The sequence below is a fragment of the Sparus aurata genome, chromosome 8 (assembly GCF_900880675.1).
Source record: "Sparus aurata chromosome 8, fSpaAur1.1, whole genome shotgun sequence".
NCBI lineage: Eukaryota > Metazoa > Chordata > Actinopteri > Spariformes > Sparidae > Sparus > Sparus aurata.
This window is the reverse complement of record NC_044194.1, coordinates 16,000,822-16,027,858: the sequence shown is the minus strand read 5'-3', so window position 1 is coordinate 16,027,858 and position 27,037 is coordinate 16,000,822. Positions and strand designations below refer to the sequence as shown.

At 42.0% G+C, this 27,037-nt stretch overlaps 2 protein-coding genes and 1 long non-coding RNA gene across 3 annotated transcripts in view; 1 reads left to right on the top strand and 2 right to left on the bottom strand.

Annotated features, from left to right (window-relative positions):
* Positions 1–4,811: 4,811 nt before the first annotated feature.
* On the bottom strand, positions 4,812–13,109 carry LOC115586297 (potassium voltage-gated channel subfamily A member 1-like). Its single transcript, XM_030425208.1, has 2 exons — positions 12,436–13,109; positions 4,812–11,747 (listed from the first exon to the last, which is right to left on the bottom strand). The coding sequence occupies exon 2, from the start codon at positions 11,460–11,462 to the stop codon at positions 9,984–9,986; it is 1,479 nt and encodes a 492-aa protein (XP_030281068.1). The 5' UTR covers positions 11,463–11,747; positions 12,436–13,109; the 3' UTR covers positions 4,812–9,983.
* A 1,316-nt stretch (positions 13,110–14,425) lies between these two features.
* Positions 14,426–17,628, bottom strand: LOC115586189 (shaker-related potassium channel tsha2-like). The gene is made up of 2 exons (XM_030424999.1): positions 15,835–17,628; positions 14,426–14,622 (listed from the first exon to the last, which is right to left on the bottom strand). Exon 1 carries the CDS (start codon positions 17,295–17,297, stop codon positions 15,870–15,872), a length of 1,428 nt encoding a protein of 475 aa, XP_030280859.1. The 5' UTR covers positions 17,298–17,628; the 3' UTR covers positions 14,426–14,622; positions 15,835–15,869.
* Positions 17,629–26,330: 8,702 nt separating this feature from the next.
* Positions 26,331–27,037, top strand: part of LOC115586900 (uncharacterized) — a 32,579-nt gene continuing 31,872 nt past the window's right edge. The window contains exons 1-2 of the long non-coding RNA XR_003984933.1: positions 26,331–26,412; positions 26,670–26,806. This is a non-coding gene — a long non-coding RNA (uncharacterized LOC115586900). The remainder of the gene's footprint in view (positions 26,413–26,669; positions 26,807–27,037) is intronic.

Genomic DNA, 27,037 nt, shown 5'->3' with positions numbered 1-27,037 from the left:
TGCCAACTCTGTAATAGTTTTGGACGTTAGTTGGGTTTTTTTTTTGGTTATACTAATTTCTGTTTTTCTGACAAAACCACCTTGTCCCATCCTGCCCCACATTTTGAGAACGTTTGTCGTTAAGTATCATGTTTAGCATTGAATAAATCACCTTTATTGTCACTTCTGCTACTTCAGAACTCCCTTTTTTGGTTGTTGTCTTCATTGCCCTGTGTTTTCAAGAAGGAGACGTGACACCGAATCAAAGTGCCAATTACCAATTGTTAGCACGCTAGCCGACTAAACTAAGATGGCGAACATGGTCAGTGTGTCTGCTAAACATTAGCATGTTAGCATTGTTTTTACGAACATGTTAGTTTTTAGCATGAAGTACTGATAGAGCCTCATGGAGCCACTCGCATGTCTGTAGACTCTCGTTTCAGCGCTGTTTCTTTTCATGGACGGGTGGATGAAACTACGGACTGATCACTTCATAGACAGACTGTTTAATGGGCACATAAACGGATGGCGGACAGACAGACACGCTGATGCTTGTTTATAGTCTATGTACTCTGTCATGCTTTATTCTTAGAGCACGGTATGATGGTAGACGCTCACTTCATGATGTGTGAGTGTGTCCACGTCAAAGGAAATTGGATAAACGGATAAATGGATCAGTGGGTCATTTATGATGAAGTAACTCCTTCTGATCTCACGGCCGCCACCTTCACCGGATTGTATCATCGTTTTCGAATCACTACAGTTATGTAGAGCTGTCAGTGGCCTGGGGTAAAGAGATACATTTAACTGGCCTGAGTTTCACAGAGACCATTTGTGGACTTCCACAAGGACGAGGAAATTATGGACGTGCCCTTAATTATTAAACAAGTGTGTCAGCAGCCCGGCCTGATGGAGGTAATGCAAAGAGGAAGTGGGCCAGAGAGAGGGCCTCAGGGATCGAGGGGATAAGAGAGGCTGGTGGGCTTGGACCTGGGGGTGGGGTGGTGTTAGGCCCAAGGGCTTTGGCTCAAGCATGGGAGATCCAATAATGCTGTCAAAGCTATTTTGCACATTGTTAACATTCAGAACCTACTGTAGAAGAGGATGTTAGAGGTGGACTACTGTGCACAGGCATCTCAGTGATTTGGTTTTACACAGCAGTAAAGCCATCACCAGAGGACACTTGCGATTTGATACAGAATAATCACACGATACTGTGCATGCACAGCTGATTGGGCCACAATGAAAAGGTCCTTGAGAAACTTTTTGGATGACGTCAACAGGAATGGCATTTTTTGTACAAGGGATATGGGATGAGTGTCTGTCTTCAAAGAAATCGATCGGGGAATATCAAGTGAGCCAGAGGCCTGACTCAGGCAAACCGGCCATCCTCTGTGTGTGTGTGTGTGTGTGTGTGTGTGTGTGTGTGTGTGTGTGTGTGTGTGTGTGTGTGTGTGTGTGTGTGTGTGTGTGTGTGTGTGAACGAAAGACAGAAGCATTGAGGGGATGAGCACAGTACATTTGCTGTAAGCACTCATTGCTTCATAGGAAAACATTTCTAACAGCTGACTGACGACTTTGCATTCAGAGTGATATGTTCAGGCTGTACTGAGACAGAGCGTAGAGGGTGGATGAGGAGGCGGCGTTAAGCTCGCTGTAGGCCTACTGCACCACTGACCGACAGCACCTCAATTAGTCCAACACACTGATCAGGGATTACCAAGACAGTGGCTTAAACCACTGTCAATTATATGCTTCTCATTTGCAAGTGGAGGCTGACACCTGGGCACATGTGTTAACCTGAAATGTATAATAAACATCCACCAGTGAGTGCCATCTTTCTAAAGTAAAAGTAAAAGTCCACCAAGAGCTTAGTGTTATTTTTGTGACCTTTAATTCCTTTGTGCTAATAGACCTCTATCGTTGTCCTGAAAACGTTTTTTTGACATGTAATTGAGCCACATAGCTGACAATAGACTTATTACCATAGAACAACAGCACTGGAATTAATTTTGAGGCAGTCAAACATCCACAATCCTGCCATGAATACTCACTCAAGTACCAAATCCTCAGGGGAAAATAGTCTCAAACATAAGCACAATTGACTCCAGTTTGAATAACGTTTGCTTTAACTTACGGTGATCAGCTTTGCCTCTCCCCCCCAAAAAAGGGGGGGAGAGGCAAAGTGACCCTTCATTGCAAAAGCCTTTTGTAGCATTCTCTTAAACAACTGAAGTAGATGGGACTTGTTTTAAAACTTAACTTTTGAAATAAAAAATGGCTCCATACAGCTCTTTCAGCATCATCCAAGTCTCAAGACGCCCAGAGATCCCAAACTGATTTGAAAAGACACAAGTCACGCACCTTTAAAAGCTGAGGTCTTCAGTGTTGCTGCTAAACTAAAAGCATTAGCACGCACCCGGCTTGAAGTGACTGCACAAGCTCGACCGTGTATCAAGGCTGTAAAAAATAACGTCTTTTCAGTTCGTCTTGGGATCTCAGGGCTTCAGGAGACTTGGTTTATGCCGGACGAGCTGTATGGAGCCATCAAGTCCCCATCTACGTCAGTTGTTTAGGAGAATGCTGCAACACTGTTTTGCTATGAAGCTCCAGAAACCTCACCCGACTTTCCATCAGCGCGGGACTGAGTATAGAATGACCGAATTGTGATTTTGGGGGGGATGAATTCATCCTATATATAATAAATCTGGTTGTTGTGTGGGATTTTATTTTTTTGGCTACTTGGGGGCAGTGGAGCAAACTTTAAACATAACACTAACACACTGTATCTGCCTCTAAAGCTGTTAGGACAAAAATGTTAGACAACAGTTAGCAACATTAGCATTCGGTGTGGTTGTTATCTCTTTGCTAACTGTGTCTGGTGTTTGGTGTTTGGCTTTTATCAGAGATTTTTTTTTAATTAAAGGTGTACACTACACTACATAGTTTTGGGGAAGACCTTGTAATGGCTGATTTATTTTATGCATAAACAAACTGACCCTAAAGGACAACACAATACTGTTTTACTTTGTTTATATTTGGCGGACCCTGCCACCTTTTCTAGTTAGAAACAGTGTTCTGGAGACCTTATTTTTCCTTTGAGAACAGCTTGTTAATTCAGTTATTATTCAGAGTTTGTATTATGACCTCATCAATAGTGTAAATATGAACATTTGTAAACCACAGTTTCAACCAAACAATGGCAGAAAGATGCTAAAATTCTTCTTAAAGGCACGGCAGAGTGAGGTGATGCCGCTCTGCTGCTGCGTTTGTGCGAGCAACATCTCTCACATCGCACGTAGTCATTTATTCCATCAATGATAAAATATTTAGTGCGGCCTTAAAAAAGAAATACTCGCTCACTACAAATGGTCACGGAGGATGGGGAAAAAGTAAACACGAGCATGTCGACTGTTATCCGACAGTCATGGTTGGATTTAGAATTGCGTGTGCGCAAAAGGTAAAGATAAGTCTAACAACAGAGAGAGCAGGTGTGATATCCTCCACCATGACTGAGCTCCTCTTCTGTAATATTACAGTCCAGTGGAGCTTCAGTACAGCACTCAGGAGAGGGAGAAAGAGGGAGAGAGACAAACACAGACAGAGGGAGAGAGAAAGAGAGAGAGAGTATGTGTGTGCAAGAAGACTGGGACCGGCGCCAGCTTACCCCACCCTTACTGCTGCTGCCTGCAGAGTGAGGAGTGCTGCATTTCCTGAGGGCAATGCAGAGGACAAGGAAGAGGAGGCTCGCTTGCGTTAAGGTCACCATACAGCAAACACAGAGCCGGGCTGCGGACACAGGGAGCTGACGGCGGGCACAGAAAACTGAGAGGGACAGGAACACAGAGAAAGAGAGAGACAGATGGAGAGAGACAGACAGATGGACAGACAGAGAGGGAGACAGATGAGCTGCAGCATTCAGTGTGATGCCTCTGCTGTCCAATGTTCTCCATGAATGTTCAGCTTTCACGCAGTCAGAGGACAGAAGTGGGAATGAATCATTTTCACACCCAGAAAATTACGCCCACATAGTTCAGTTCCATTCGCTTGATTGTCCTTTGACTGTTCCATGACTGGATGTGTTTGTTTGTTCGCTGCTTTAGGGTTTCTGCCCTCGACAGCTGCACGCATTTAGCATAAAAAAGACCTCTTGATTATGAGGTTTTATCTGACATGTTGTCAAAATCACACTCTTAGAAACAAGATGTTTTAGAGTATGCTTTCAAAGGTTATATTGGACTCGCATTACTTGGCAATTGTTTTAAGTATAATTTATTCATCTTTTAATCAATTTCCAAGCAAACATAACAAACATTCCCTCGTACCAGCAACTAAATTTAGGATTTGCTGCTTCTATTTGTCTCTTGTGACGGAGTATCTTTAGATTTTAAACTGTTATAGGACAAAATAAACAGTTTGAAGGTGTCACCTTGAGCTTTAGGCAACATTTTATAGATCGTGAAGGAAAATAATTATGAGCTGCAGAAACTCGCACTCAGCACATGCAGAGCACCTCAGAGTCACGCTCAGATGGTTTAAAGCATGTGTCTGTGTGAGTACAGGAGACAGCAGAGAGAGGAAGAGGAGCTCTTCAGGCCCCTGAGGTGTGTAACAGCTCGGAGGGAATGACAGAGGTAAGTGTGCCTCTCCCGGGACACGAGGATTAGTGTGGAACCATTACCTTAGCCCCGTGAATCACCGCTAATGGCCTCAGTGAGAGGGTACTGAAGTACAGAGGTAGGACACATTTAGATTGAGACTTAGAGTTCTGTAACAACGCACACTGCAGCATATTTCTCCTGTTAGCGCAATGCAGAAAGGGCTGTGACAACTTAGTGTACAAGATGGTTTTATTTATGTAGCTTTTTGCGCAGGTCCACAGTGCAGATACACACCCCCATCCCGAAATGAGCATACACCAGCAGATCCTTAAAAATTTATTGAAGGTAATGTAAGGTGAAATCATAAGTGATATAAGAAAAAAAAAATTACAACCCTTGCATAGATCACAGACCATGCCTTTGTCATCATCTGACAAACTGAACACATTGTAGCATAATCCTTGTTAAACACAACGTGACAATGACAGCTGGATTAGGTAACACAATCAGAGTTTGGTTTGCTTGTGGATGAAGAGTTCAACAGTCCTTTTTGCGCTTTGCTCCAAAACTTCCCTGCTAGCGATAAAATGTGCATTCTTGACAGAACAGACAAACTCATAGCCATCAAACAACACAAACAAGATCTCATCAATAATCACCTTTGGTGAGTGAGGTACACAACATCCCAACATTTGATTCTGTTCAGTGCCTCCTCAGCAGGCAGAAAGCAGTCCAATATCAAGACCCTCAGCAAACAATGCCTCAAAACCAATGCAGTACAGAGGAGGGTGTGTGCGGCACAGGCCCTGCTTAGACATGATGGGCATGTTTCCCACAACACAGTATCACTACAGTCATGACTGAGATACGATTGCACAAAATGTCACTTTAAAGAGCGCTTCAGTCCGAGAATAGAGATAAAGTTTGAGAAACTAGCCCTTAATGTCCTTGCTCACATTCACAGCCTAGCAAGCACGACCTGAAAATCACACACAGACGATGAGAACGGCTCGGAAACCCAACGCCGTCCGAGTGATGAGGTCAGCGCTAAAGGTGCTTTTAAGAAATCCAGCACAGGACACGTCTCACGACAACATCTGAACAGGGCCTTACAGGAAGCCTTGGTGCAGATGAAAGCAAGGGTTTCTTTTTTTAAATGATGCAACTGTATTATCATTGATCCACAGTTTGAAAGGCAAAACTCATGCAGTCTTCCATCGACCATGCAGTTTTTTGCGATTAGTAGGTTTCTGTAGAGATACATTATAGCAGTAGGTTCAGCAGTGGAGATTGGAAAAATGTGAACATGGTGTTTGAATGAATCCTGTTTTCTTTTTTTTTTCTTGAAACCAATAAGACAAACCATTTGTTTTTTCGGATAATAGTACACTTCTTGTCCATATCATTTAGTGTATAGCAATTGATCATAATACAGTAGTTTTATTATCATGGCTTGCCAGAGGAACATATTGTCTTTGATATTCCAGTATATGGCATGTTCTTCCTATATCAGTCATGTTACAGTGCCACCAAAAAAACAATGTGAAAATAAAAACATACATTAAAATTGTTTTCCATACGTAATTGCGGTATATAGTGGTTACTTTTCTCTATCCTATTGTAGCTAAATTGCATTTTGTTCTATTGACATTTCATGTTTTTTTTCTTATAGTTGAATTCAGTTCATGTAGTCATTGATTTTTTATTTTTTTTAGATCTTCTCGCTCGTGTTTGTTTGCAGAAGCGTAACATCTAACAGTAAGCTAAACAAATGAATATGTAAAACATTTTAGGCACCTTCTCTGACTTTCTCTCAAACAGCTGATCAGTCCAGTGAACTGACGACAGATCCTCTGTAAGTGCATTACGGGCTGTCCCTTTGGGACGGTGTAACAGGTTCGACTGAACCCTTCAGCAGCCTTACTTCCTGACTGCAAAACAACTCCAGTCCGACCTGCTTGGTTAATGGTTGCTGCAACTATTACAAAGTCTATATTTGGATTTTTCACGGGTTTCTCTCAATAAATCTCCACCTCTACATCCAACCCCACTGACCTTACAAAATCACAGAACAGAGGGTAAGAGGTTGGTACATAAACAGCCCTGTTGTGAGTTATCTATCAAGTGATCGCAGCTTCTTTGACATTCAAAATAGATTTGTTTTACTATTTTTTTCTTACAAAAAGCATCTAAGAAACAGGCGATCTGTTATTTCTATTGCTGTTAAGAATGCATGTCTCTGTTGGGTAATACAATGCATAGCACCATCCATACATGCCCTCACAGCAAGAGTAGCGACAGCACTGCTAATGTGAGGGGTATCATTTGAGTTTTCTTCACCTCGCATTCAGCTGTTTCCTGCAGAACATGTTACACACAATCACTACTTTCAAGCATGAGTCTTACAAGAAACTGGTGACCAAAGCGAACAATTTCCTGATAGCTGCATTTATGAGACTACTATAATTGCCTATATCAATCTATATATAGTAATATTATGTATGGTGTTGGGTATTATTGGTGTCCTTCTGAATGAGAAACCCTATACAAATTGAAGATCCCTGACACAAAAGTGTATCTTTTTTTGCTCCCATGATAAGTTACTGACATCTAGCAAGGCTTTGACCTCACCTGAGGCAGCCACTCTTCAGCAGTACAGTACGAAGATCAGTTCCAAATAAAATGACAAACACTGCCCTGAACTAATTAACCAACCAGCCACCGATAACAAAACAGAAACAAAGAATTAAAGAATGGATGTCTCGTCCAAAACAATTAACAAAGGCTTGCTTCAGTTGATGCTTCAGATAACGTGTGATGTAACAAGACAACAGTGTTAGTCCTGTACTAGCACCACAAAAGATAGCCATTGCACCAACAGAAACATCTATGACATTCAAGTAGCACTGCAGTGGAGTTTTTTTTTTTTTACAGGACCTTGTCAGGTGAGCACTGATGAAAAAAGAGCATACAGTACAGTACAAAATCTTACCATCATGTGTGTGAAATCATGTTAATACTGAGTGTAGATTGATGTACAGTAGCTGGGAATTTTCAAGTAGTCATTACAATCTGTCCAAATCTATCTGCAGTTAGTTGTCTGGAACAATATGCTGAGAAACAATGCACTACTCATGAGCAAGCACAGTGAAAAACGAAAAAGAAAATCTCACAGGCAAAGTAATTGGTCAAGCAGTAGAACAAAATGATTGTGCAAAAAGACGGGCCACACTTTGCTGTGCGTCGTAATGCCCTCGGATTGTGGGATGACAGATTTGAAAACTATAAATAACATCTCCACATGTGTGTTGAAACACGCGTTCAGGTGTGTTTCAGTGACACAACAATAACTTCAGATTCCATCGTTTCAAAGAAACTAACATATAAAAAAGTCAATCTCATCCTGTTCGGAGAGTCAAGCAATCTCTATAAACTCCCTACAAATGAATGTTTTGATTGTGCGTAGCTTTAAGTGAAAGAAAAAAAGGAGCGAGATTGTAGTACACTATTTGCCCTAAGTGCTTGTGTAAAGGCTATGCTTTGGGACTCTCACATTCAATGTTGCATGACTGCAGTTTACACTTAAGGCTCCATTTTGCATTATGGTATAGGAAGCCCTGCATTGAAGCTTGCGGCTCTGCAGCAAGTTTGCAATGACCTCACTGAGGTAGAGACCCTGAAAGGATGCATGGTGCACGAAAAAAAACAACAGACATAAATAAAATATGTTCAAAAACTCTGGTTATTCCCTTTTGAATTGGATTGGTAAACATGCAGAGTACAATACATTGCTGCTTAAGGGCATAATTAAGTGCGTGACAGTATGAAAACTGGGTTGTGCATAACAGCCATGGATCTTTTTTTCCTTTTTTCGTTTTTACCACAATCACCTGCTGTTTCAAAGTTGCTCATCTGGCATCATTAACATCGTAACCAACAGTGTATCAACACGAGAACAGAAGATGAACCAGCTCTGCTCAACCTCACAAATCCAATTGTACACAGAGGCACTTTCACTGGTCCTGTTGGTGAAAGGGATAAAGGCACTAGCAACTAATGTCAGAATAATTCTCTGTAATATGAAGTGAAAATTTGGTATTGATCCTTTTTTGAGCGGACTCCAAACTAATGTGTACTAAAATTTGACATGGAAATGGAAGCATGACTAATGATATGTTAACATTTCTTGTTCAAAGAAGGTCCATGCACTGCACTATTGATGTAATACTGTTATTGGTGCTTATTATGCTTATATGCATTTTTGATAATATTTATTCAGTTTCTTTGACTACTTTTAAATTAGAAACTCTGCATCCTCAAGGTGGGTTTGGATATATTTGATCGCAATTCAGAAACATCCAGAATTTTTATTTCCTTAGTTTCCCTGACAATAGGACACTGCAGAGTGCCTGAATCGCAACAAGCTGTATACTCATGTCATGCATTAAATATACCAGGATACAAAAGTATCTTAGTCGATAGACCATAATGCAGGTTACTTTTTTCATGCTATGATCTCGTTTATGTACTGTTCCCTTAAGATTTAACATTCAATTTCTATACTTCTAAATGATTAGCATTTCAAATTAAAAACTCATCCAGTGCACTCAGTATGAAAACAGATGAGAAGGGTTGATGGGGGCAGGTATCCAAAAGAACATCCTTTCCATTATGTGAGATATGTCTCATGCATGCCGATATCAAAATGGAAAGTCTCTAATCATGCTCGTGTGAAGCTCACTTTATCATTGTGCTGTGTTGCATCTAAAGGGCATGACATTGAATCACTTGGTGATATCATAATTACAGCATCTGCTGGAAAACAGCAGCATTGCAGATGTCCATGAAGCGTGTAGATCACCGTCTGTTTACATCCAAACAAGAGAGATCAGTCTTCCTCCTATAAGGTGCTTTGCTGAATAGTAGATCCTTCGTAGGGAGAGAGAAGAGAGAGCAAGAGAGGAGGGGGGAGCGGGGTCACCTAACTTCTTGGCGCTTACCACTTGGCTGCAGGTGCTTGCGTGTCTCTGCAGACTTTTCTGGTGCATTGTGCAACTTGCTGAAATGTTATCTGTACTCCATGCATAAGATTTTAATTATCACGCCGTCATCTGATAAGACAGTGTGTGCTCTGCATCCTCCAGGGAGCCGTGTATATGCGTAATAATTGATGTTTTCTTTTTGATGTAACTATATATTTGTAGGATCAGAAGAATTAATTATTCTATCTACCTGTCATATACTCTAAGAGCTTCGTTTTTTCTGTTTCCTTTCTATATAGCTGAGCATAGTTGGAGGCCTAATGCCATAGAGTGCTTTGGGGAGGTAAATGAAGCATTCCTTACTGATGGTCTACTCCAAATATGACAGTCCCACAGAGATCCCAAAGTACCTAACTAGTGTCTAAACATCCGTAAGCAGCTTGCTTTTATTTACACAGTTTTGATTGGCTATAGTGCAATTGCCAGTTCTGAGGTTTGCCTCCCTAAAGTTGTCGATGCTATTGTTTATGTCTCCATCAATCTCCATGTACTCTGACTTGCTGACGGTGGATGAACTACGGCGGCTGGAATTGGTTTCAGAGGGGATGTTGGGATTGCTGACGTTGAGCAGCTGGGCCTGCTCTTCTCCCTCGGTCTCCCTGTGGTAGAAGTAGTTGAAGTTGGACACAATGACAGGCACTGGGAGCGCAATTGTTAACACTCCGGCGATGGCGCACAGAGATCCTACAATCTTGCCTCCTATAGTGACCGGGACCATGTCCCCATAGCCCACAGTTGTCATAGACACAACAGCCCACCAGAATGCATCTGGGATACTGCCAAAGTAGGATCCTTGTTCCTCTGCCTCAGCAAAGTAGACAGCACTGGAGAACAAGATGACTCCAATGAACAGAAAGAAGATCAGCAATCCCAGCTCTCGCATACTGGCCTTGAGGGTCTGCCCCAAAATCTGCAGTCCTTTGGAGTGTCGTGACAGCTTGAAAATCCGAAACACCCTGACCAGACGGATCACCCTGAGTATGGCCAGAGATGTTGCCTGCTCCCCCACTCCCTCCCCGTCTTCTGGGTCTTCAGCCAGCTCGGTGCCCAGTGTGATGAAGTAAGGGATGATGGCCACTATGTCGATCATGTTCATCATGTTCTTGAAGAAGGCCGGTTTGCTTGGGCACGCCAGAAAGCGTACAATCAACTCAAAGGAGAACCAGATTATACAGAGTGTCTCAATGACGAAGAAGGGGTCCGTGAGGATATTTGGCTTGTAATAAACAGTCGTGTTCCCGACTGTCACAAATCGACCTGCTGGGTCCTCTTTCAGCTGTGGTAAAGTCTCTAAACAAAAGATGACTATTGAAATCAGAATTACCATCACAGACACTATGGCAATTCCTCTCGCAGTGCCTGAGCTTTCAGGGTGCTCGAAGAGAAGCCAAATCTGACGCTGGAACTCCTTCTCAGGTAAAGGGCGCTCTTCCTCCCTGATGAAACCCTCATCCTCACGAAACTTCTCCATCGCGTCCACTCCCAGCTCGTAAAATTTGATTTCTTCTGAGAACATATCCAAAGGGACATTCACTGGTCTTCTCAGCCGACCCCCAGACTGGTAGTAATAGAGGATTGCATCAAAGCTAGGGCGGTTTCTGTCGAAGAAGTACTCGTTTCTCAGAGGGTCAAAGTACCTCATCCTCTTTTTGGGGTTGCCCAGCAACGTTTCTGGAAACTGGGAGAGAGTTTTCAACTGAGTCTCAAACCGGAGACCAGCTATGTTGATGACCACCCTCTCGCAGCATTCGTGGTCATTGTGGTCTGGGGGGTATGCGTCCTGAGGGTGGCCAGGGACAGCCGAGGTCTCGTCCATGTTATCTGCTGCTACCACGGTCATTTTGGGAAGAGGAGGAGGAGGAGGAGGAGGAAGAGGAGGAGGAGGAGGTGGAGGAGGTGGAGGAGGAGTTGCGCTGGGATGTCGGTTAGTCTGACTGAGCAGGCATTCAGGTTCGGGGGGAAATTTTCCACTCCTCAGCTTCCCACACCCCTTAAATTGTTGGAGACGTCCCCAGATACGAGGGGGCTGGTTGGCTGCTCTGCCTCAGTGCGGCTCCACTGCGGTTCTCGCTGACTTGACCATTGCTGCTCTCCGGTGCATCTGCTGCTGTTGTTACTGCTGCCTCTGTCACCCAGAGAGGGGGAGAGGGAGAGAGAGAGAGAGAGAGAGAAGAGGAGGAGGGGGAGGAGGAGAAGGTGGAGGAGGAGGAGGAGGAAATAATGGGATCAAACAGCCAAGATATTTGCTGGCTCAGCATTTTCTGCACTTTATTTATTTATCTACTTCTCTCAGCCTGCAATTAGTGCAGCTGTCCAGTAGTAAAGGTAAAGAAAAACAATCACCATAATGAGGATTTGAAGATGTTTCTATAATATTGGCATTTTCAATCTCTCTTTATTGAGTTTACATGATTTTTTGGCGCTACGTGGTATTTTCTTAATTCTAGGTTAAAAATTCGTATTGCAGTTTCATGGGTATTTTGTGTCCTGTACAGATTTTGTTTCCGTACAGGTGTTTACTTTATTTGAACAAACAAACGCCATGGTTCTCTGCACTGAAGGTGCATGGCAGTGATCCATCCTACGCCACTCTAACCAGCCTGAAATATGATGTGACGCATAACAGTTCATAGTACTGATGTTTCTACATGCATACAGCCTACAGCCTCACTGCGGGGCGAAAGAGGCAAGAAGAGAGAAAAAAAAACAACATAACACAGCAGCTGTCTGTTATTTTACATTAAGAGCAGCTGTCGGTAAAAAGAAGAATCTCGCTGATCATTATTGTATAAGTCAGCAGTTTCGGGGCTTACCGTGGGTTGATCTTGAAAGGTCTTGAATGCGTCTTCTCCTCGAGTAGAATCATCCAACAGCAGGGCACCAGTGAGTGTCATGTGCCAACTTTACATTGCACAGAGAGGCAAGAAGGGGGGAAAGAAAAGAAAAAGGGAAAGCCTAGAGCCGTACTGTGCTCATCGCCATCCCAGATGTGTCCGCAAATAGGTCTAAACGCCTTGAGGCGGCGAAAAGCGAAAGGAGATAAAACAAGATGAAAATCAGGCAGGTCTGATGAGGAGAGAGACGGAGAGGCAGAGCCGCAGCGTCGGTGGCTGCTCACGGTGGCGTGAACAGCTTACAGTATACCGCAGGAGAAAATCCTGCGCTGCAGTTCAGGGGGGGAGATACAGTAAGGGGCAATAAGCGAGCCCTTGGCATTTCCAGACATCACTGCATCAGCAGGAATCTGCTACCTTTTTTTTTTTTTTTTTTTTTTTTAACGAGTAGACGAGATGACGGGCAGAATGTGTTTCAGCGCGGAGAGCAGGCTGAAAACATCGAGATGGACAGTCGGAGGCACAGGCAGGTGCAGCAGCGAGGTCCAAATGTTCCCCCCACTATGTCAGGCAAGTTTCTGCCGTGTGTTTTACATGCGAGTGCAGGGGAGGTGAGAGGGAAAGGGAGAGGAGGGAGGAGAGGAGAGGAGAGGAGAGGGGATGGGGATGGGAGGGAAGCAGGAGAAGTAGGAGGAGGAGGAGTTGGAGGGTTTCGACGCAATGCAGACCGGCTCTACTAAAGCACGCCGCCAGAAGTTCTCCATACACCACAAAAACAAGAGCGTTTGTGTGCCAGCACTGGCGCAATCAGACTGCAAGGAAAGGACAGTGGGTAACACAACCTCTAAAATCCACTCCGAGTGCCATTTAGGGCCATCTCTAATGTAGAAAACAAACCTATCATCCGTTTGTGAAGGGATGAAATCCCCTTTTCATTCCATCACTCAGGGATTTAGGTGGATGTGGATGTGACTGACACGACATCTGAGCCGGCGTGAGAACAGGTTTGATTTTTTCCTAGTGAACGAATTGTGAAGAGAAAAATCGTTATCATCTCAGAACTATGAAACATGACATCCAGGGTCTCACACGCAGTCTCTGACGCTGAGTTATAACATCTCACCAACCTCTACACTCGTATGCAGATTTGAGAGGAGTGTAAGAGGAAATCTTTACTCTGCAGAGGGTGGAGGATCAGATTCAGCACCAAGGACAGCTCAGATGATTGATTCGCCTCATAAAAAAAAACTACAAATCCCAAACACAAACACCAGAACATACTCACCATCATCAGAACAAATAATCAATGGAGAGCCTATATTTACCCGCTGCTGACTCGACAGGAGCCTGCACGTATGTGGGGCCTAACAACACACTGAAGAGCTGGACTCAAATCATCTGTCTCTGACTGCCTAAAAAACACGCATTCAACACAAAATCAGGTTATCAGACATCTGTCTAATTATTCTGAATAAATACCCCCCACATTAGTCACTGTGACATTTTATTAAGTAACTGGTTTTGTGGCAAGACAGCCCAGTGTCTGCTTCTGCGCCTTTCCCCCCCATCATTCAGCAGCAAAACTAAACTAATGAATTTTCGCGGATCTGAGCATTTCACACGGATGACTTGCTGCCTTGCCTTCTGTGAGTCTGGTCTGTGTTACACTGAGAGTGAAAAACAACGAGTGGTATATTTTCGGATTCATAATTTATTTATCAAAAGGATTAAGTTAAGTTCACATACATTTTTTAAATTAGAAAAATAAATATTTCATCACATTCAAAATTCACAATGAATTCACGTCATGCAGACATTGCATCGTATGTTGTTGTTGTTGTTGTTGTTGTTTACAGCGAGCTGCAATGCAACCTGAATGTTTATGACAACACAGACGTAAATTGCGTAAAAAGCTGCACAAGAAAAAGAAAAAAAATCAGGGTTTACAAAAACGCGGTATACACAAGGCGTGGTCATTTATAAAGCCAGCGCAAAAGAATGTTGTTTTTCTCTACTGATGGGTCACACAATGTCCAACAAGGCAGATTTTTTTTTCTCCAAGCACTGGCATTTCAAGAATATCCATGGAGTATAATCCGATATTTTGGAGAAGAGGTGAATCCCACAGTTGTGTCAAGAGTCAAGCTTCACTTAATCGTCTGCCTCCTGCAAGTAAGCAGAAAACAAAACTCACTATGTTAACATGAGGAGGCAAGTTAAAATGCAGTCTGGCTTCTGGTGAGCTTTGGTGGCCATCACAAGCATCCGGATGCGTAAAGAGCATGACCTCAGGGGCTTATACCTAAATCAGTGAAGGCCAGCTGCAACAGTGCAAAGACACCCAAGCTGTATTAGTATTAGTTTTGCACACACTGGAGCCTGAATTGAGGGACACAGCAGGGACACGCATCGTCCACACAGTGGCGCTAAGAGCTCACTTGTTCATGCCTTTCTGATCAGATTCAAATAGAAGCATGCGCCAAAGATAAAAATGAAGATGTTTTCTCCTCTCTCGCACACAGTTACAGTGTGAAGGCGCACTTCCAGAGTTGTGACATATGTTATTTATAGAAAATAATCTCACGACGATGAAAAACCATCCCGTGATCATCAGATAGCTATCTTTTAATTATGGAATACTGATCTCGTTAACGTGTAAACTCTTGTACCCTGAGGGACAGAGCCTCGGTTAAGCCGGCAATGTTCCAGTCCAAATGGGCAAACAAGCTGCAAGTGCTACTATTAGAACTGAAGCAGTGGTTAAGATCACACGCTGTACCAAGTGTTTCAGCGAGACACACGTGAGGTCTCTACGAACCCCAAAACAGCCTGAGTAACTCTGTTGTGACAGAGAGATTAATGCCTTGGTTGAGGTGTGTGTCCTCCGTGCGCCATGCGCGCTTTTACGCACGGATGAGCTCTCCTCTTCAGATCATCCAAAGCTTGGATAGGAATAGGCTTCATGACTTTTCTCAAAAGTAGAAAGCCAAACTTAAGCCCATCTCCTTGTGCGTAAACATCACTTGAGAGCTTTATAGACTAGAAAACATCTCCAAGAGTATTTTTCTTTGGTTATTGTAATTTCCCTTCACAGAGGTTTGTTAGGGTGTGGCCCAATGGCTGCAGATGCAAGTACACCCAGGCATCCCAAAATGCGCGTTAGTGCACTGCTCCCCACTTAACTGTTTTTGTTTTTGTTTTCTACCAGTAAGAAAGGTTGCAGCAGTGGGAGGAATGATTTTCTTTTACAGTGAAATAAAGCCAATCCTCATTTTGGTGGGGGATGTAGCGTGGATATCTCAGGCACCACATGTGGCAACCGCTGTAGACAGCTCCTGCAAGGAGCCTAGATTGTAAGTCCACCGGACGCCAACTCACCAGAAATAAATAAAAGTGTCATCCAAAGGTGCGTTTTATACGTCTGTCAGTTTCCCTGTGTATATCTCCACGTGTGGGAATGTCAAAGTTTCCAGGTCGTCGCTCTCCTGATAGGACTCAGTTTTGGAGAGCGACTGGCTGCTTTTGTGTGAGTCACATTCACATAACGAGGGCGGCTGCGGCTGTCCGCATGTCACGTGTACGTACTGCACATTCTCCTCCTCCTCGTTCTCTCTGTGGTAGAAATAATTGAAGTTTGACACAATGACAGGGACAGGTAAAGCTATGGTTAGCACTCCGGCGATGGCACACAGAGACCCCACGAATTTCCCCCCGATGGTGGAGGGACACATGTCTCCATAACCAACAGTGGTCATCGTCACCACAGCCCACCAAAACGCGTCAGGTATGCTTGAAAATCCAGACTCGGGGTCTTCTGCCTCTGCAAAATAAACAGAGCTGGAGAATAAAACAACTCCAATGATCAGGAAGAATATGAGCAGTCCCAGCTCCCGGAGGCTGGCGTGAAGCGTTTGGCCGAGGATCTGGAGACCTTTGGAGTGTCTGGAAAGTTTAAAAATCCTGAAAACTCGGACCAGACGGATGACCCTCAGGATGGCCAGGGACGCAGCCTGCTGACTGCTGCCCTCATGCTCTGCTAGATCGAGGCCCAGGGTGATGAAATATGGAGCTATAGCCACAACATCGATCAGGTTCATGATGTTTTTAAAGAATGCCGCTTTACTGGGACAGGAGAGGAATCTCATGGTGAACTCAAAGGAGAACCACACGATGCAAAGTGTCTCCACCATAAAAAAGGGATCTGTGAACGGATTGGGTTCTGTGCCGTTAGCGCTTCCATTGACGTCATTGTCGGGCACTGCGGGGACTTCTCTGAACTCAGGTAAAGTCTCCAAGCAGAATATAATAATGGATATTAAGATAACCATCACGGACACGATGGCGATCATCCGTGCCGGTCCTGAGCTCTCTGGATACTCAAACAGGAGCCAGAACTGGCGCTGGAACTCGTTATCAGGCAGCGGCCGCTCCTCTTCCCTCGCCAAGCCCTCATCATCTCGGAAAAGCTCTATGACCTCCTCCTCAAGTTCATAAAACCGCAATTCTTCCAGGAAAATATCCACGGGCACACTTACGGGCCTCCGAAGCCGCCCCCCTGATTGGTAGTAGTAGAGGATGGCGTCAAAGCTCGGCCTGTTCCTGTCAAAGAAGTATTCGTTTCTCAGCGGGTCGAAGAAACGCATCCTTTTGCGCGGATCCCCCAGGAGCGTGGCCGGGAAGCGGGAAAGGGTCTTTAACTGCGTCTCAAAGCGTAGACCTGAGATGTTGATGATGACCCTCTCGCTGCACTCCTGGTCCGCCGGTTCCAACTCAGCAGCATCTTGCAACAGAGGAGTTACGACCACAGTCTCGTCGTGGTTCTCCTGGGACACCACAGTCATCTTTTTTACCCCTCCGAGGGTAAATCCGTCACTCACCTCCTCGGTGCCTTCCTCTTGCCCAATTGCCTGTGCGTCCTCGAAACTCTCTTTCTCATGCAGCCGCCCGAGATTCAGGCAACGTCCCCCTCTCTCGCGTCCCAACACTTTTATATGTTGATGTCCGAAATCGTTTGTGCTGTTGTTGATTTATGCCGTCCTTTTACCAGATTAGAGCCTCTGGTCTGTTTAACTTTCAATGGTGCAGACAGATCTCCACTTGCATAAGCTATACCGATGGCTATCATATTCACACCATTTTAAACTCCAAAGCCCTCCCCAAGTTGGAAGACCAGATGACACTTGCTGCTGCTGCTGCTGCTGCTGCTGTCCCTCTCACACTCAGTCACTTCACTGGAGCAGTGCAGTGTTTTCTCAGTAAACCGTGGCCTTACAGATAGGATCTTTCTCATTTTAAGTACAAGCAAATCTTTAAAAAAATATCCCAAATCCTAGATGAGAAAGTCCTCAGTCTTGTTTTGTTCAGAGTAAGGTCCGGTAAGTTTTCCACATCCAGTGTCAGCTCAGAAATGGACTCTCTCAAAGCCGCAAGTCCCTCATTCATGAAATCATGGGGCTATTCTTGTCACAAGGGGAACCTCCAGGACCCAGACCGTGTCTACAGTTTTAGAAACCAGGAACACAGACGAAGGTGAGAAATAGATTCAGCTTGTTAAGTGCAGGGAGGGTTTTTTCTTTCTGCAGCTAAGCCTACATATTAAATGTGTCTTGAAATAAATAAGATGAAATAACCTGAATGCCTGGAAGCACGGAGCCTCGTATAACCAGGGGCCCTCCTGGACCCAGCCAGTGGAAACTGCTGGCTTGACTGACACTTGAGTAGCCAGCAGAGAGGATAATGTCTTCAGGAAGCCACAGCCAAAATAATATTCACAGTGAGGAGCACTTGAAAAGGTTGATTGTGCAAATTGGAACACGGGGACCCCCAGAAGACAAGTGACCCAGCCTGAGGTCAGTGAGGTGTAAAAAAAAAAAAGAAGAAGAAAAGAAACACACACTCTTCCAAGATCCTAATCAGACCCTGAAATTCCTCCTTCAAGTGTTTTTATTCAGCACAAGTTCAAACTACTAATACATTTTTTCAAGTTAGAGTTTCATAATTGATCTTGAAGATTTGAATGATAAAAAGTATAGAAGTTGAGGCCCGGTGTTACAGAGTGAAGTAACATGTGCACTGCTGCATTGTGATCTATTTATAGCTCAGTTTTTTCCACTTTCATTGCCTTCATAAAGCCGTATCAAGTGTGTTAGTCACTGCGGTTGTAGACACAGGAGCACAGCAATAATAGCACAAGGGTGCTAATCAGTGTTGCTAAAACCAACCTGGGCGGTTTGCATTATTACGTACATGCGGGCAGTCTTCGGCGAGTATGACATGCCATCACAAACTTTTATGAGTGTTTTTTTTTTTATGACAGGTTAGCATGCACGCGTTCCCAGAGGAGCACGATATTTTTTAGGGCCTTTCCATTACTGAACAAAGGCTTGAATTTCAGAGTCAAATGTCAGTGTCAAGACATGGTGCCGCCTGCTGCTAATGTGTTAGCATATAGCGTTCACCAAATGACAGTCTGGTTCAAGCCAAGGTGTAAGGCCTTATATCCAAGGAAACAAACAATAACAAACAAGCTGAGGAATGAACATGTGACTTTTATATATAGGTTAGACAGAAAAAAGACTTTAAACTTCATTAATCTGTCAACATCTGTAGTGACTCCCTCATCTCACCATTGTTTATCGATTTATCATGGTGTTTAGATCTCTCTTGCAATAAATGTATTATTTATATTATCTTTTTATTGTTTAGAGGGTCTCTGTTGGGCTGGTAGCTGGTTGCTAGTTTATGTTTATTTTACAAAATAAACTTAGCTACTGTTGCTTTCTGTTAGCGGAGCAGAGAGACGCACTGAAACAAGGCACTTGAGAATGTGAATAAAGTCATATCCTTTGGAATCTCACAGAAAATCCAGCCAGGGTCCTTCACAAAGAAATCCAGCAGCATGAAACAACTTAAACAAAACTTCACATGCTTGTAAAGACAACTGAGAGAGACAGGGGCAGTCTAATTTTTCACATCACATTACAATCTGCTCAACATGGCCAAGAAAAAATGTGACTAATACATGCAAATTGTTACATGGAGCCCCTTAAATAACAACATAATAATATATAGTATATATACTGTATACTGTATCCTGCATGTTTGTCTTGCAGTTGTCCGTTATAATAAAATCCATATATTTTGTTATGTTGATTGTAGGGCTGCACAATTCATCAAAATATTGTGAAAAATTGCAATATGGCCAAGTGAATATCCAAAATGCTGAAGCGATAATTGGAATAAAGGTTAAAGGTGTGATAAAATATAATTAAAACACAGTACTGTTGTGCTGCAGAGATGCCCTGATATATAAATCTTGTTCTGCAAATGTCACATCATCATGATTTTAATATTTTCTTAAGTGAAAATAAAAATTGTGTTGCAAAAATAATCGCAGTATGACTTTTTCACCATATCAAGCAGCTCTAGTAAACAGATGCACGTATGCACATACTTTACTGTGACCCCATGTAATGAGACATAGCCTGGGAGAGACCTGCCGTAAAACCTGCAGGGTGCATGAATGCTGACAGGCAGGAACCTCCTTTCGTTATTAATGGCTCGACCTATGAATGCAGGACACCCCCATGGTAACAAGATACTGTGGATTCACTCACACCAAGAAAACATCTGCTTTCTCATCATTCTTATTAAAAAATAATATCTTTGAGTCATTGAGAAAATCAGTGATCTTGACTGACAGGTACATCTTCTTGATTTAATAACTATGATAGCATTATCAGGAGTACATTAAATAATCTCCACAACAGCATGATTAAAAACACTCATTATGACTGAAAAATGAGTAAACCTCATCGTAAATATGATGGCAATATTACAATTAATTATGTAATTAAAAATGTCCTCATAATGCATCGTTTTTGCAACACTCAGATATTATGAAACACAGTCATTTCATTTACCTAAAAGCAGCATTTTGACTTATTGTGATAAATTTTCTGAAGCTAGTTTTGGACTAAAGTACACAGAAGGAGATTACCTACTAACTCATTACAGACATGAGGTAACCACAGTAGCAACTTGTGTCAGTGACTCCGCTTGGCTTTCCTCCTCCTGAACCCCAGGCCAAGTATTTACAAAGTGTTTGTGTGTGTGTGTGTGTGTGTGTGCGTGTGTGTGTGTGTGTGTGTGTGTATTTCTGTAAGTGTGTATCCGGCATTGCTATTAGTACTATTGGTGAATGAACACATGTGCGTATCATGTTTGTGTGCGTGAGAGTGTTATAAATTGAAAGAGGAGTTTTTAGAAGGTCAGCCGTGCTAGTCAACAGCTCCGTCAGATTACATCGTTCTACGTCCAACTGCTCGGCTTGAAATGAAATAGGGGGCATTCGACCCAGTCTAATGTATGCTCTGTAGGACTGGTGATGACAGCTTCTCAGACACTGGAATGAGTCTATAAAGGCGGTGCTATATCTGGGAGGCCTCTGATTCTAGCCTCTTTACCTTTAGTCAAAAGACTTTCACGAAGGATCACTTGTAATTTTTCCAAATTCAATACTAACATTAGCAAAACTTAGGAAGGAGATATGATGTAAGAAATCTTGTTAAGCAGTGATTTAGCTATTTTCAGGTACACACCACGGGGTGACTTTGAGATTTGTCTACCACTAGAGATTTTATCATACTGTTTATACCCTGTGAACCCCTCTCCTCATTGAGCAGGACTGCTTTATGACCACATTCAATTTTACATTATCTCTGCATCATTGTGATTAACAGCTTCGATTTGTCTGCTTATGAAATTATTGGATTTGCCAAAACCAGCAATTCTTGTCTGCTTATTTTATCCAATAACAATTTTTCAACAGATTTTTCAAAGAAACTACTCTAAAATGATTTCTATGAATATGATGATGTACTCTGATAGACGTTTTTAATCAATATTCCTTACCCCTACATAAACCCAGGATACATTTGATTGATAAATGAAGGTTTGAAACATCGACTAGTGTCAGACACTCTGAGTTAATAGACTCAGTTCACCACTGTCAGCAGCCATAACCCCCCTATTTTAATAACAGTACACATTTTGTGCAACATTTTAACTTGTTTCTGTGAAATATCATGTTCAATTGTGCAAACACTCCAGTATACTGTGGCCTTTATACAGTACATTTCAATCATCACCAATTTCAATATTATTTAATATTATCTACACTGGAAAGTGAAGTATGAGGCCTTATTTCGTATTTCTATCTTTTATATAGTTCTCATCTATCAGTTTTAAGGCCCATTTTTTACATATTTAATGTTGTTATTATTATTATTATTATTATTATTATTATTATTATTATGTTCCTCTATGCTGTAACATTTCTTTTCAGGACCCAATGCCCCCAAGGAGATCAATTAACTGTTTCTGATTCAGATAACTGTGGTTTCGTTGGACCTTTTTGTAACTAATTTTCCATGTGAAGCAGGTCCTAATGGCATGTTGAAATATACTGATTAAAATGTCGAATTGTTGAGGCAGTGGTTAAGCTCTTGCATTTGGTTGAACAAACAGGGACCTTAACTTCTACTGAATGTAACATTTTACACCTACTGCAGATGTTTTTTGATCTGCAAATTCCCAGCACCATACTTGCTGAATTTAAGATTTATATATGTATAGGAATATGTCAATGACCACTTTAAGTCATAACACAGTGACAATAACTACATTTATTATAAATCACAACTCTTATTATAACACTGTAGGGTGAACTTGGGTTACAGCTTCCACCTTAGCATTCAATCATCAGCCAGTGTCTATGGCTGTGATGTGAGAAGCGTGTGCAGCTGCATCTAATTAACAGTGTGAAAATTTTTGCCTAATAGAGCCTAAGCTGTGTTTATGCCGTCCCCATTACCCTCTGTGCAAGTGAGCGGAGCGCACAGTCTCCTCACCCTGAGGTGTTTGAACCCAGGGCTTCCACTGTAGAAAGAGGATACCTCATCCAAGCTCCTTGCCAGTTCCTGGGTTTTGATATCCACCAATTTTAGCCCGCTGTCATCTGCAGTTGATGTTCATGTTTTTGCTGATAGGTAACCAGGCATGCCGCAAGAGATGAAACTGAGTACCTCAGATCCGGAGGGCAGGGTTCCTTGGAATTACCTCTGCATGTCATGTCCCACACCCACCTCGGATGCTCGTCTCACTCGTTGATCAAGCCTTTCCCTTTTTTAGTAGACAGTGTCGTCCAAAATGCAGACAGCGGGCAACTGCAGGGGGATCAGTTCACAGGAGAGCCACACATGGGTTGTTAATCAAGCATGACTTCAAAGGTCTAAAAGTTGCATTTTTATTGATGGCTTTATGTTTATCTGTTAGCATTTGATCGCATACCTACCCAATACGCTGACTGAGTTCCTGTTGACTTCTATCTATAAATCAGCTTATGTGTGGAAGCCTTCTACATTCTTAACATGCTGAGCCTCAACCAGAATATTTTCAAACAATCCACAGGCATTTATATATCGACAGTATTTCTTCTAGAGCTGAGTCATTTAATTGATTGATGGATTTAGTGACAGAGTGCAGGAAATTCTCCCCAAAAATCCAATATCAATGAAAAAACATGTTTCCCCTCTGCATTTTACCGAAAGATTCATTGAAAATAATCAAAGCACTTCACTAAGCACTATGTCACCTCGTGAGTGTTGTGTCTTAAAAAACATCTTTTGTGACTGAAATGTCAACCTTTTTAATAAATGAATCAATGCAGAGGTTAACTTTGTGTTGGAGTAATTATTTTTCCATTGGAAAGTAATTTATTAGGCAAAGACATCGAACATCAGGCCCCTCCTTTTAAAATGTGAACATTTGCTGCTTTTCTCCATCTTATATTATTGTAGGATTGGAGAGTGGATTGGACAAAACAAAATAATACACTGTGCAATCAATTATTAAAGAAATATAGATAATTTCATTAATGATATAAATTAATCATCACTTAATCCCTAGTCTTGTTTGTGCTGCTCTGAGTCAACATTTTGATGACTGCGTTCATACCTTGATCAGTGCTACAGTCAAAAAGATTAACTAAAAAAATGTATCCAGTCTGCTATAACTTGTCAGCTTTTCACTTACACCACCCCAAAAACATGATACTGAAACCTTACATTATTTTTATTCCAAACCGACTAGTGGTCACAACAACAATGGGCTGCCCCTGCTGGAAAAAATGACTAAAACAAGTACATATTTCTGCTGACATTTCTATGTCATCACTGTCACAGACAATAACTCCTCCTCTACAAAGATATGAAATACATTTCCATGCTCAAGTACACAACCTGACTGGTTTCTCTTCTTGGTGAGCTGCTGAAGACTCTACAGCCAAATCATCAAAACAAAATTCTGCCTGTACAAATAATTTCAGGAATCATTTGAAGTGAGTGCTGCTTTCCGTTTTCTGATTATTTTCTTTATAGGAAGAACCATATTTACACTGGCACTTACAAGGCCTGGCTTGTTCAGAAGCACAGAGGTTTACTCAGTGTCAACTCAAACATTTTCCTCTTTTTGCACCTCACCTGCCATGTCCCTACATGTTGCAGTGAGCTCTACAACGTAAACAGACTCCTGAACTGTGATATTAGGTCAGGCTGAGGTGGGTGCTGACCATCTGGACTGCAAGTTGTTGTCATGTGACTGATAGCATTTCTCAATCCATAGCTTCCGTGAAGTCCTCTTGCTTGTGCCTGCTCATAAATAAATCTCTCATGACTTCCTCATGCTCACAGCAAGATCAATTAAAAGCATAGCAGCTGATTCCTGTGTTTAGAATCAGCTGTTGTGCTTTTTGTCTGCTTTTGTCTTTGATTCAAATTAAAAATGATTCTATGTTTTTGAGCACAGGGAATTTGTGGCTCATACAGACACTGATTAACTGGTTTTGGGACGTTCACAGCACATGCTTAGTTGAACCGATTATGTAGGGTTCAATTGCCAACGTAGTTACATATACATTCACAGTGCATTGCCTATTTTTATGCAATTATCTTGCATAAGTCCCCTACATCTCACAATGTGAAGAAATAAAAAGCAAATATGAATATTCAAAATATGGCCTTTATGTGTTGAATAATGCATTTGGCAATGTATAATTCTCGGGAGAAAACATCACCACTATGTGCTTCAACTACTGTAAACACAGCGCAATATCCTAGGCCATACAGATTTATATTAAGAATTTATACTCATGTTTGTGGCTGTATTTTCAGCTTTCACCAGAGCTGTAATTTAATCCAGCTCAAAAAGCAACCCTCTGCTGTGGACCCTTAGAGACTCCTATAAATAAACAGGCAACACTCCTTCAACACTTGCCTATATGGCACATGGAATGATTAACTCATGGCAAGAGCCCTCTGATCTTACAGTGTGTAGCCACAACTATTTTCTGTCAGCTATGTGCATTGCCTAACTCGTGGAGTGTGTCAGGTATGTGGTCTCTCAGGAATTTGCAAAATTTTGTGAGCCTACACTGTACAATGGCCGTACGTACATTTGTTAAATAATGCTTTTTTTAACAGGTTAATTTGTAGAGGTCAAATGTTAAAGTCAATATGGATGCAATAGTATTAATAATTGCTACCATAAATGACTGACTGTTACAATAAGCTCAGCCCAATCAGTGACAAGAAAGAAAAAACATCTCAGCAAACTGAATACATGTATTTACCCTACTTTGCATATCGTTCACTAATTTGGGATTTTTACTTTGGACTTGATATTTGATTATTTCAAATAGCATTTCTAGCATAAACCCGTAAATTGACCCTTTTATATTATTAAGTAAAAAGGTTTAGGTCTCAATGTGTGTCCACTGTGAGAAAGAAATTTGACAGACAACTCTGATAAGTTACAGTAGTACTAGTAACTTTTGCTAATACAACACTCAAAATTAGTTAGGGGATATTGGGATGTGGATATTGGGATATGGATGCAATAAAAGTCAAATGAAATGTGTCGAATTTGGATCCCAAAAATATTCACAAAACACAAAATAAATATTCAGATATGTTACAGAATAAACAATCCATTGAAACACTTAAATATCCCAATATCCCTAACTAATTTTGAGTAGTGTATTTGTGATTATGGCTAACCTGTTGACAAACTTAACTTAAACTTTCAGGGCAACTTGAGATAACCATTAATTAGATGTACTTTTTGGGTCACCCACTGAAAATTGTCCAGTATTCACTCACCTGCTCTGAATTTGTTGCCAACACCTCTTGAGAAGAATATTTCCGTCTTTAGCATGCCAAAAGCTACTTTTTTGTCCTAGGAATGCATGGCAAGGGTACAGAGGTGCCTAACTTAAATGACTAGTGTTACCTAGAGCAGGCACTGACTGACATAAGAACCAAAAACATTGCTTAAACTGGCTAACAAAAGCTAAAAGGGTACAGTCATGCCTTAACTTGAATGGTTAACATTACCTAGAGAGTATATTGTGGAACTTATGAGCAAAGATATTACCTAAAAGTTGCTAACACAGGCAAAAAGGGTACAGACGTGCCTGAACTTAAACGGTTAGTATAACCTGGAGGGTGTATTGGCAGACTAGTGACAGCCCACCCTTCTCAAGAAAAACTAGAAGACAACAACTTATGCGATCTCAAGCCAGGCCAATCCTAATCAAAAGAGGTCATATCTGCCACTAGAAGCCAGGCTGGACCTGGTTAAGTTTATACCTCCTTTCCTTTCTGATAAAAATGAAACCATTTTCATACGTTTCTTCATATAACGTTTAACATATTTTATCCTCCGCAGTTTTAACTGGGTGAAACAGCGCCTCTCTGGGCTGCAATGTGTGATTGTGTGGTAAACAATGGTATTGCAGCCACTTGTTTCAGCTCTACCACCAAGAAGCCAGGTGAAGGTGGCTTTCCTTGATTGAACCTAGCTGGAAACTTTGTGTTGCAAAGAGAAACTGTTCAAGTGGTAAGATAAAAAATATCGAACTACGGTAATGTGGTTTTGGACTAGTTAATAAAACTACTGGAAGTTAAATTAACTAGTTGCTTAATGGAAAAAAAAAACACCAGTTAGCTACTTTTAAATTGGTAATGGTTTTTGTAACGCTAACGATGCTAATGTTAAGCTAGCCGTGATGATAATCAGATTCTTCATAAAAACTGCAGTTAAAAATGACAGACTGGGAATAAAATTGAGGCCTTTCTACCCTGACCTGTGAACAGTGGACGAAACGTGGCGGACGTGAGGGTGTTGGATGGTGCTGTCTGAGGTGGAGGACTTCAAACCCAGTGGGAAACTTGGAGAGGTCAAGTTATGACTTTGCCACCATGATTGGGACAGTGGTCTCCTTCAGATACTGGTATGTGAGACAAATACCCCTTCTTCTCTATCTCTGCCCCTTCCTGGTTGTACTGTTGGCATCATGTTAGGTCTGTATGAAGATAACATGAGTGGACAAGCACTCAGATCTGTTACTTTAGTAAAAGTAGTAAAGCCACAAGGAAATAATACTCTGTTACAAGTAAATGTCTTGCGTTTAGAATTTTTGTTTAAGTACATAACTGTTAGCTTGATTAGTATAAAAAGTAAA